Raw genomic sequence first — 12,550 nt, 5'->3', positions numbered from 1 at the left:
AACTAAGGCAGTCCTGAGAGATGGCCATCCAACCTCTGCGTAACAACCTCCAAAGAACAAGATTCCACTACCCTCCAAGGTAACCTATTCTGCTTTTTTAAAAGCTCTTACAGTCAAGATGTCCTTCTTAAGGTTTAGGTGGAAACTCTTGTCTTGCAATTTGATTCCACTGGTTCATGTTCTAATCTCTGAACCAGGAGAAAACAAACTCTCCCCATCTTCTACATGTTATCCCTTCAGATATAAAGATGGCTATTGTATCACTTCTCAATCTTCTCTTCTCTAGGCTAAGCACATTCAGTTTCCTAAGGTATTCCTCACAGGACTTAGTTTCCAGACTTTTGACCTTTTTTTTTCACCATCCTCTGAGCCCCTATGTTGATCTACCTAGGAATAAGCCCCACTGAACACAGTAGGAATTACTTTTGAGTAGACATGTATCAGATCTTATGTTACATGGAGCAAGTACCTATGTTTCCTTGCTTTGCTTACATCACTCCATTAAATGCCATGCCCATTAATTATCATACTAGGATGCCACAATATTAATAAATAATTTTGTGTTTATTCTTATAAGGTGTAATCGATTCACATTCAGTGGCGTCAATTAGACTAATCAACTTTTGTTGTTCAAGTCATTTCTAAATATGGCAACCCTAAGAAAAACCTATCATGGGGTTTTCTAGAAAAGTTTCTTCACAGGAGGTTTGCCATTGACATCCTCTGAGGCTGAGAGAGTGTGGTTTGCCCATGATCATGCAGTGAGTTTCATGGCTGTCCTGGGATTCAGACCCAGGTCTGCCAGTGTCCTAGTCCAAGGCTCAAACCACTATACCACATTCATTTTCACTCAGATAGCCAGGCTGCAAACCCTCACATTTTTCAGTTCTATAAGTGAAATAGTTCATGCCCTTTTTAGATTTTACTGCTTCTAACACAAAGAAAATGGGGAAGAAAAGTTTACACTGCTCCTGCACGTGCTGAAAAACATATATTGCCTTAAGATTTATGAGGGAGGATTCTTCCTATAAATCAGCTTGTATGCTCCCCCCCCTCACACTTTGGGCTGTGGAGAAATTTAAACACCTACATTTGATTATCCTTGCCTTAAACAGGGAAAAACAGGCTGGCACCTGTAAGACAAAGAGGCTATGAAATGTAATTGCATTGTGAATATGTATGTGTGTATACTATATATATGTGAGTGTGTAAGGGGGGGGGAGAGAGAATGAAAGAGAAAAGGAATGAGAAAAAATGAGAGAGAGTGGTAGTAGCTACTAAGTGGAATACATTAATAGTCATTACCATTGCTGCTCGTAGAAAATTGAAAGCTAATCTTTATCTTTCTCTCTTAGGCCATCCATCATCAACCTACCTATCCACCTACCCCTTTCTCTATTTGCCTACATATTTGCATGATGTCTGGGATTCTGCTCACATAATCCCCAAATTCTGAGACTGGAATCAATTAGGCAGACACATGAGCCAGTATACATTCATCCAGTTCACATGATGTATGGTCAAGGTGCACCATTCCCTACTGCAAGGCAAGGGTACTTCTCTCAGCCAAAGGGCTCAACACAATTTTAAAGAAGGACGGGGAGCAAGAGTGCATTTCAGTGGTTTGGAGCAGGGCTAAAGACAAAAGGTTGCAATCCAAAATGCCAATATATTTAGTTAAACCTTTTGTTGTCAGTAATTAAAATAAGTGAGCAAATGCTGGGAAACCACCAAACAATAAGATGGAGGCAGCTAAGGGAGCCCAGAGGGCTGAATTTGGTCCCAGAGATTGAGGTTCCCCATGCCTTCTCTGTTGTTTAAGAGGGGTGGGATGCACAGTACTCCTAGCACCATCCTTTCTGTTCCCCATCCTGGTGAATCAGGTGCCTATCAAAAGTCCAGAGGCAACCACCCAAAATGCAGCCCAAGACACAGACTCACCATCATGACTTATGAGAATGAAATAAACTGAGTTCTCTTTTCTGGAGCAAACTCTGAGACAGACTTGTAGAGAATCAGCAGTCACTTCAACCTGAAAATGAAATGAGTAGAGAGGACTCTAGTGGGGAGGGGAAATGTTTAACCCTTTGCATGCCAATTGATTCCCAAACTCTGGTCGTCCAGATGTTTTGGACTTCAGGACCCAGCCTCAGCCATCTTGGCCAGTGGTCTGGGATTCTGGGAGCTGAAGTTCAAAGTACCTGGAAGGTCAGAGTCTGGAAATCACTGCATCTCTAAGTGTTCCCCATCCCACAAGATTATACAGATTACACTGATCTGTGTAAATATGCAGCTTGAATCTAGATTCTACATAGAGAATTTATGCTGATTCTTGTAAACATGTATGTAGAATATAGTGTGTGTGTGTGTGTGTGTGTGTGTGGTGTGCTTTCAACTCATTTCTGACTTACAGTAACTCTATTACAGGGTTTTCTAGGCAGGTTTCATCAGAGGGGGTTTGCCATTGCCATCCTCGGAGGCTGTGTATGTGACTTGCCCAAGGTCACTCAACGGGTTTCATGGCCAAGCTCAAATTCAACCCATGGAGTCATAGTCCAGTTTTCAAGCCATTACATCTTGCTAGCTGTCATGGGAGCACACTGGGGGCAAATTTAGCCTCCAAGCAGAATAATCAACGGAGAAAAAAATTAATCCCCTCAACAACACCACTACACTTCTGATGAAAACTCACACCCTTGCCAGAATGTTCTTTAAGTTCTTGTTTTCTGTTTCTTTCCTTTCATTGTTTTTTAAAGTTAGGACTTTGTAATTTCCATGTACAGTTGACCTTCTGTATGTACAGATTTTTTATCCATGGATTCAAGCATCCATGGTTAGAAAATATTCCGAAAAGTATAAATTTCCAATAGCAAACCTTGATTTTGCCATTTTATATCAGGGACACCATTTCACTACGTCACTGTATTTAATTGAACTTGAGCATCCACAGATTTTGGTATCCATGGCAGGTCCTGGAACCTCAGCAGATAACTAGGGCCCACTGTACTATGTACAGAAGTTAGGGAAGTCAGTTCTTTAGAAAACTTTCTAAAACCAAAATTTTCTTTCCTATTTTTTCCAGTTTTTTCAATGTAAATATTTGATGATTTTGGGCTGATCCAGTGTATTTTGCTGGCAGAGGCAAAAGAGTAAGTGGTGCATAGACACATCCTGCCCAAGCAAAATCAAACTGAAGGTCCACCATGGCTGCTCCATGTGTGGCTCTCAGGGAAAGCAGCAGTAAAACTATTGGAGCCAACAAGTCCCTTTCTCTGCATTAGGATAGTGCAGACTCCCTCTTCAAACAGCACAGGTGAAGGTGGCATGCAATGACAGAGAGGATTCTGACTGGGGGACCTGTGTGTCTGCTGCTCTCAGTCTTCTGCCCACTTGCTCACTGTTGATCAAAGCTTTCTTTAAGAAATTGCTACTGGGTGTCTGCATTCTCATTCAAATGGTTCATGAGTGGAAGCTTCTCTGCTACACACAATCCTGATCTTCTACACTGGCTCCATAACCCTGCCTTCCTATCTATGAATGACTTACTCAGCACATGTGTGCCTATTCAAATATCTTATTTTTTTATTTTTGCCACAATTCTGTAATTATGGGGAAATTATATAAAAAAATGTTATTGCTTAGTCATCATTATGCAGCCCAAAAAATTAAAAATCAAACATCAAAGGCACGAAGTAAAAATAACCTTGGCCTACATGGAAATGGGGGGGGGGGAAGAGGTGGAGAATTGTGCCCCCCTATGCAGTGGCTCTCTAGAATAACTCATAGCATCACCCGCCCCATTTACCTCCTTCCATACCACACCATACAGAACCCTTAGTAATGTTTTTTATATTAATGTTACGCATAACACCCCAAGGCAAATCTATCATGGGGCTTTCTTGGCAAGTTTTGTTCAGAAGAAGTTTGCCATAGCCCTCCCCTAAAGCTGAGAGAGTGTGACTTGTCCAAGGTCACCCAGTGGGTTTCATGGCTGAGTGGGGAATGTCCCTGGGACACAAGTGTAATAAAACAAATCTCCTGACCATAGGTAAAGCTGACTGCTATGCCAAATCTGTCTGCCCTAAAATCACCTTGAGCTTTCAAAGCCCTTGATTCCTCCAAGTACTTGAGCATATTATTGTTATTATTAATCACTTATATAGCACTTAAAAATGCAAATGACTTTACAATTATTGCGATCTCATTCCCTCACAGGTGACCTTAGAGAAGTGGAACAGGCTTGTATACTTCAGTTTAATTTGGGATATTGTTAAGAGGAAGAATAAGGACATAATTCTTTTCCATTCTTGAAAGAAGCAATCAGTAATTGCTAATTTTATTAATTATTACATTTTATTGAAATTCAGTTATTACAGAAAAGAAAAATGCCACAAAAACAGTTGACAATGCCACAAAGAAAATGAAAGACAAACAAAAGAAAAATACAGAAAAGAACAACATTAGACAAACACAATTAATAAAAAGCCCTCTTCTCCAGTTGACGTCCTGCACATCACTCACTACACTTCATAAATACATGAAGTTTCTCTTCTCAAAACCTAACTATATACATTATTTCTCCAAATACAGAAAAGAACTTTGTCGTAGACATCAAAACCTAAAACTGTAACATCTCATTTTCTTTTCTTAACAAATTCTATGAAAGGCTGCCAGATCGGTAGAAAAATTTGAATTAAACTTCTTTTTGTCGAATTTGCAATTTTAACTGAAACTGCAAATTCTAGTTTTTCTATCATTCTTCTACAACTGGGATTTTCCTCTGCTTCCAGTATTTAGTGAATACCAACACTGCAGCTGTAATCATCTAACATATTAAGATTCTATATTTGCATTCTAATTTTTTCCTCATAGTCTACAATATTTAGAAGATATAATTTGGGTCTAAACATTATTTCTATTCCTAAAACCTTTGTATCCAGTCACTAATTATTAACCAAAATTCCCTTGCCTTTTTACATGACCACCACTGATGACAGAAAGATCCAACCTGCTTATTGCACTTACAACACTTGTTGTTTATTCTTTTGTATATCCTAGCAGCTAACTTTTTAGGGACCAAGTCCCATCTGTACATCGTCTTAAACAAGTTTTCTTAGCAACAGGTAAATTGGCAATTTTACCATGACCTCTTGACAGTATCAGCAGACAGGCCAGAATTCCATGCCACTTATAAAGAAATGGAAATGCAAGAATTAAGAAATTAGATCAAAACAATGCTAACCAAAAGAGCCAGCATGGCACAGTGGTTTGAGTGTTGGACTATGGAGCTGGACATTAGGGTTTGATTCCCAGCTTGGTCATGGAACCCGCTGGGTGACCTTGGGCAAGTCACATATTCTCAGCCTAAGAGGAAGGCAATGCAAAACTCCTCTGAACAAATCTTGCCAAGAACACCTCATGATAGGTCCGGCTTAGGGTTGTCATTAGTCAGAAATTATTTGAGGGCACACAACAACAACAACAACAACAACAACAACAACAACAACGCTAGCAAAAAGCATTTTGTTGCCTATTAAGACAGAAAAGCAAACAATCTCTCAAGGTGAAATACTCTCAAGGTACAAAAAAGCAAATGACCCCAGTCAATGTGCAATATCTAAATTCACCCAAGTTCCTTTGGTACATAAGACAGACAATCCTACACAAGCACACACATCCTTTCTCACATACATACACACATTCACACACACACTGAGGACGTTATCAGACAAGGGAAATTGGAAGTATAATCCAATGGCAATCCGAATGCAATCATGGGGTTTCACGTTATTGTGTGAGAGGTGATCACATGCAATTTCAGGCAATGGCAAGCTATTTTCAGGCAATGGGAAGTCAGTTCAAACGCAATTCGAATTCATGTAAATCCGCTGAACTAGTGAATTCAAATGAATGTGTTCTGGCCCCTTTCTTTTCATTCGAAATTAAGAGAAATTCCTCCCATGTGATAAACTTCACACAGAATCTCTTTCACTCTGTCCTTGATTTAAAAACCAATTATAGCAAACTAAACCATCATTTGCCATTATTTTATGATATGCCGAATTTGCTGCCGGAGGTAACCACCTCACCCAGTCCAATAACTGGGCTGGCCCTGGATCACAGAAAACACCAGTTTAACTCAATATTCTATTTAATGCCAATTACTTCAGAAAGGTTATTGAGCAGCTCCACGGCTTGACATGCATGTGACCACACCGAGAAATCCACTGGCCTACTAGAGTGGAAATCAACAGTCCTAATTTGAATTTGCTTCTCCAATATTTATATTCTCCTCCAACGTGTAATAAAGTGACATGACCCACAATCAACTTTAAAAATTCACCCAGTCAAGATTTCCTTTAAAAGTACCTCTCTCTGCTGGATTTCAGAAGAAGCAGCAGGAGAGTTAGTGTAGTGTTGAACTATGACTCTAGAGATCAAGGTTGGATTCCCTTTGGAGCATAAACATCCACTGGGTGACCTTGGGCAAGTCACACTCTCTCACCTTCAGAGGATGGCAATAGCAAGCCCCTTCTGCAAGAAAAACTCTATGATAGGTTTGCCTTAGGATCACCATAAGTCAAAAATTACCTGAGACACACAACAGCAGAATATCATTGTCACTTAGGGCTGTCAAACACTGGTGGATGTTGATATGGAATGCTATCCTCCACCCCTTTAAGCCATTAAAACAACAAGAAGTGACTTCAGGTTGACTGAAATATCACTTCTGTTTATCACCAGGTGTACACATGTGGTTTGCTGAGGGTTAGGAGGAGACAGATATGGACTTCTGACCCTCTAAGCATGCAAACTCTTCTTCTAGTTTAGTCTGTTACAAGCCAGACCCTAAATACCTTGTTATCTTTTCATTCACCTTCCAGAGCAAGACAATTCCAGCAAATGATGCCAGCATTCCTACTCCAATAAAGAGCCACAGAGCTGTACTACTCTGTGTTGTCTCTCCAGTAGTCCACTGAATGGGTTTACATTCCAGGAGCAGAACAGACCAGTGGCAGATGTTTGCTCCTGTGTCAATGGGATGGTGAATTCCCTCCACGTTTTAACTTTGGGTGATGCGGGGTGCTGAACCCTAACCTCAAACCAGATTCAGTACTTCGGACAGCTGCTTTTACATTTGGAAACCTGAAGCAAATCCATTGCCCCACTTAGGGCCTGCACTAGACCCTGTTTGATCTTGGAAGCTAAGCAGAGTCAGCCCTGGTTAGTACGTAGATGGGAGACAACCAACAAATACCAAGTTTCAGAGGAAGGAACTAGGAAAACCATCTCTGAGTATTCCTTGCCTAAGAAATCCAATGAAATTAATGGGGTCACCACAAATCAACAGGGGTCTTGAAGGCACATACACATTGACACAGGAGTCTCCAGCTGCTACCAAATCAAGGCTTAAAGCAGTGCCATTTACAATGTTCATATAAAATGAACAGTGACCAAAATGTTCATTCATATTTCAATTGCTGCTTTACTCTTCTGTATTTACAATTCAGTCATAAAAGGAATGAGGAAAAGACCCAAAGGTGATTTCAGCATCATACCTTGAATACACTTTTTCAGGCAGAAATCACAGGTGTGTTTGTTATTTCCTGAATGCAAGATCAAGGTAAAAGAGGTAAAAGCATCACACCTCAAACACCACCAGACAGAGTGTCTTCATCACAAAGATGTGCATTTTCAATGGGAAAACACATGTACTTTTAATAGGAAATATTTTAATCTGCACTTTAATATATTGATCCAGAGATCTATAAGTACATCCTGATTTATCTTATGTTCCTTCCTGCCTTCTTGTTTTATAAGCATTATGGAATATTTGCTTTATCCATGGAGCAAGCATCAAGTGTTTAGCATACACATAATGAAACAGTGGTGATTTGGGACAATGTATGGACAGTTGACACTTCTGCCTGCACATATTCTTATCCCAATAATGACCTGTATGGAACACAGACCTGACTTTTCTTGATAGCTAGGGGTTGTTTTATATAAAAAAAATACCACAAAGCGAGAGTGACTCTCCGGAGCAGTTCTATTATTCATGTGCATTATTAGCAGGGAAAGTGATCTATAAATAGCACATTACAGTCTCCCACTGAGGTCAGGCACATGGTCTCCATCTAAACTTCAAGGTGAAGAAGAACAAGGATCTGCCCTGAAGCAAAACAAAAACAAAAACCCTCTGCAAATCCCAGAACTGTTCTGCATTTACAGCAGCTCCACTAAATCTGGTATATGACTCAGGGTGAGAACGGTCAGCTCTGAGATGCTGGAACTGAAATAATCTCATCTCAGCCACAAGGTCATGAGATGATGTCAGATGAACCAATGTTATTTCAGCCTCTAGGTCCCTCTAACCAAAATGGGGTAACACTGAACTATCTTACTGGGCTGTTGTACATCAATTGTACAGCACCTTGAAAATGGGCAATATGAAGAAACAATGTTGTATTAACAGATTGTTTCCAGGATGTATCTGCAAACAGAAAAAAATGTGGAGTCCATAATCTCATCTTTTTCTCATCATGATGATGCAAATGGTAGGAGCAACCAAATGGGAACACTCAGGGGATGGACGGAGTGTTCAACCTATCCCTTGCCACAGTATTTTCCCTTGAATGTGCCTCCTTGTTTCCCAGGGTAATGATTTTGCCACAACCTAATTCCAGATGCACAGATAAAACAGACTGTGTGAAAATAGTGCTAAGAAGCAAGGGAGAACCAGTCTGCATATGAGGAGTTAAACCTCCTTCCATTTAGAAATCATGGCAATTTTCCTTTTGGATAACTCAGCAGAACCCGTTTACTAAATTAGTTAGACCCTAAGACAGCTATTCTCTACCTGGCAATCTCCAAATGTACTTGACTAGAAAACCCATAATTCCCAACTGACATATTCATTGGCCTGCTGTTTGGTGATGATGGGAATCAGGATCTCAGAATCTTAGAGGTGGAAGGGTTCACAAAGGCCATCTAATCCAACCTCCTGCCAGGCAGGTAAACATGACTAAAGCACTTTTGAAGTGGCTGGAGGTTGCTAGGTTAGGAAAGCATGTTCTAAGACAACTCAGAGGAGCAGGGTGGGGAGGAAGGAGAAATACTTAAGAGACACAACCGAGAGAATGGTTTCTTCTTCTTCTTCTTCTTTTTTAAAGGTCCTCCTGTTCCCCAAAGTGACATATGCACAACTAGGGAATTCTCAGCTAATTTAATACAAAAACAGACTGTATAAGTAATACTACTATTGTTGTTATTGCTGGTGTTATCAATAGCAACTGGACATTTTCATATTTATAAGTATATGTTTCAGGTTAGGCATCCACATGTACAAGATGATGTGAGTTTGATCCTGCAGGGCTCCAAGTTGACTCAGCCTTCCATCCTTTTGAAGGTAAGTAAAAGAAGTACTCAGCTTGTTGCGGGTAATTGGTTTATAGATTGTAAACTGCTTAGAGAGTGCTTAGTTCACTATAAAGCTGTATGAAAATGGAAATGCTATGGCTATTGCTATTGCTACATGGAAATAATGTCCCTTGATGCAAATGGTAAAATGCTGCAGTACTGTCACAGTTATATGAGAGTCTGCGATTAAAGGCACTCTGCACATACACAGAAGTACTTGTGTTCACTGAACTTTGTTCTTTTGGGGGGGCATATGGTTATACAGCACTAGCACACTGGGTCCAAATTTGAGACCACAGACATTACTGAGCTACATTCCCAAGTGATCTTGACCACTGATTCTATGGTTGGAGTACTGACCATCCTAGCTGGAGATACAATCCAACACCTCTAGTGAAAGATCAGCCAATCTAGCTGATTTAGCTGAAGATATGAAAAAAGTATAGTTATGCTCAGGATAGGAAGGGACAAGCTCATAGGATCTGGGTAGTCTGGCTTATACTTTAGCATTTCACTATAAAGCAAAGATCTATCTAAACTCCCAGTGAATTGGATAGGCTGCTAAGTCAGAGGCAGAACATATTTGTAGTTTTGTGAGGTATTCAGCCTTGTCTGTTGGAGAACTCTGGTGCCACAACAAACTATAATTCCCAGGATTCCATAGCATTTAGCCATGGCACATAAAGCCGTGTCAAACTCCTTTATTTCTGCAGCGCAGATGCAGCCAAAGGCTGCCACCTCACTCACTGTGCCTAACAGTAGGGCTGGTCCTGTTTGTATTACACAGAGATTTTTTTTTTCTACTTTGGTTTTGGAATCTAATGATTCCAAAGATTAAAATCTCTGAGATTTTTTTTTTAATCTTTTTAAAAGGTGTGCAGGGGCAATATGTTGGGTTCATACAACCACCTGCTATACAGCAGCATGTTCCTTTGCCATTGCAAATAACATCTTGCCTTGGGAACCTCAAAGCAAGGTGGCCTGCATATTCATTGCTTTTTGTGTTTGTGCGTGGGGTGGAGGAAAAGTGCTTTGGCTCAGCAGATTGCAAGGTGGGGATCAATAGAAAGAGACAGGTTGGAGACATGTTTCTATCACCCCATGATGCTAACTCAGCGGTTCTTCCCACTCCCTGCCAGGCTGGAGGGGAAGGAGGCCGCATCCAGCAGCTTCTCCCAGCTCCCAATTCAAACAGGTCCTTAATCCATCCAGTGGAGGGTAAACAGCATTGTGTCATCATGCCAAGGATTAACCACACAAATATTGCTAATGTATTCAAATGCACTTCCCCAATACCACATAATAACCAGGGGTTACTAATGAGCAAGGGTGATGCCACTGAGCATAGTAATGGTTTCATTTCAGAAGTGTTTGGTGTTTTGTTTTGCTTCGTTTCAAAGGAAGAAGACAAAAGCAGAGCTCTCTTCTTTTGCCTCCCTATTCTCTTATCTCTCCTGAAAGACAGTGCTCACAAATTCACATACTGAAAAGAACTCATGCAAACAAGTAAGCGAAAGAAAGGAAGGAGCAAGGATGAAAGACAGAGGGAATGAGATTTGTTTTTAATTATGATTATTGTAAAAGATGGCTTTATTGTCTCTTGTATACTGAGATTTGCTCTTTTTTATTACCTGCTCCCAGCTTTATTTTAGCTAGTAATAGAAGCAAAAATATTTTTCAAAGGCATCCCTTTCATGTGTGCACACACAAACACGTTCTTTGTACATCCCCATCTTCTCTTTAAACACTCTATTAGAAAAATATTGGCTCAGCAGCTGGGATGCATACATGAGAAGGGGGAGATTTGGAGGCGATGAGCAGGATGGTGTGGGAGGCAGGCAATAAAGAAAAGAAGGAACCAATAAAGATTAATTATCTAATTAACAGAGATGTAAAAAATAGAGGGAGAAATAAATGCCTTGCCAACATTTCCTTGGAAGGTTTATTTCCCTCCTCCCTGGCCCCCTCTGTGTATTTGGTAAGTGTGTAGAAAGAATAAATGAGCACATCTCCTTTGCTCTCTTGTACCAGAGAAAACTGGGTGTGGAGACAATGAACAAGGTCAGCACAAGATATTTTGCTGCCTGAAGTGAAGGACAACATGGCAGCCTCCTCTGCAGTCAACATACAAAAGCTGGTAGGACAGGCCATTGGATTCAGTACATCCAAGGTTTCAGGCTATCTGGGAGAGAGAGGAGGGTAGGGTATATCTAGAGGATAAAAGTTTGAGAACCACTACAAAGAGCTCTATCCTCCAGCAGCTGGAGAGTGGGTGAATCTGCGCTGCCAAATAATAATAATAATAATAATAATAATAATAATAATAATAATAAATATTTATTTATATCCCGCCTCTTCCGTTTGGGGATCGAGGTGGGTAACAACAGAATTTATGCAGTACACAATACAAAAACAATAAAATGCACAAAACCCTGACCCAACCCTCCCTCCCAAATTATAAAATTGACATGATTAAAATATATATCAATGCTACAAGCTTATTCTACAATCCGCAAATGACAAGAAGATATAGTAAGAAGGACGAGTAGAATTGGTTCTAGGCGGTTATCATTTGTGACAGTATCGCGACTTGAGGGACGCCCGACATGAGCTCCCTCTCAGCCAAACAACTGTTGCTCAGTGACACCATCTGGAACCTGCCCGATAGATAAGATTGGAACCACTGCAAAGCAGTGCCTCCAATTCCTAGTTCCATTAGGCGTTCTAGAAGGATACCATGGTCTATGGTATCGAAGGCCACTGAGAGGTCCAAGAGCACCAACAGGAGCACACTTCACCGTTTGTCCGGGAATGCTGCCAGCAGACACTTGACAGTACAGTGGTACCTCGGGATACGAATTACCCAGCTTACAAATTTTTCGGGATACGAAAAAATCCCATAGGGATTTATTGTTTCGGCTTACGAAGGTTTTTTCGGGTTACGAAAAAACCCGGCGCTGTTTTAAATGGAAAGGCCGCCACCGGAGGGCAGCAGAGAGCTATTTTTTTCCATTAGCGCCTATGGCAATTCGGGTTACGAAGGTTTTTCGGGTTACGAAATTAGCCGCGGAACGAATTAATTTCGTAACCCGAGGGAGCACTGTAGCTGATAACAGAGCCTTAGCACAGT

The 12,550-nt window shown here is 40.7% G+C and overlaps 1 protein-coding gene across 1 annotated transcript in view; it reads left to right on the top strand.

The window, feature by feature from the left end:
- LOC121920464 (homeobox protein Hox-B1-like) overlaps positions 1 to 10,907 on the top strand; it is a 33,396-nt gene extending 22,489 nt beyond the window's left edge. Inside the window, exons 3-4 of the mRNA XM_042447605.1 lie at positions 9,329 to 9,409; positions 10,821 to 10,907. Of these exons, the coding sequence (XP_042303539.1) occupies positions 9,329 to 9,409; positions 10,821 to 10,907 (168 nt within the window). The remainder of the gene's footprint in view (positions 1 to 9,328; positions 9,410 to 10,820) is intronic.
- Positions 10,908 to 12,550: the final 1,643 nt, after the last annotated feature.

This window comes from Sceloporus undulatus, chromosome 2 (genome assembly GCF_019175285.1).
Source record: "Sceloporus undulatus isolate JIND9_A2432 ecotype Alabama chromosome 2, SceUnd_v1.1, whole genome shotgun sequence".
NCBI lineage: Eukaryota > Metazoa > Chordata > Lepidosauria > Squamata > Phrynosomatidae > Sceloporus > Sceloporus undulatus.
Note: the sequence above shows the minus strand (reverse complement) of the source record. Positions and strands in the feature narration are given on the sequence as shown.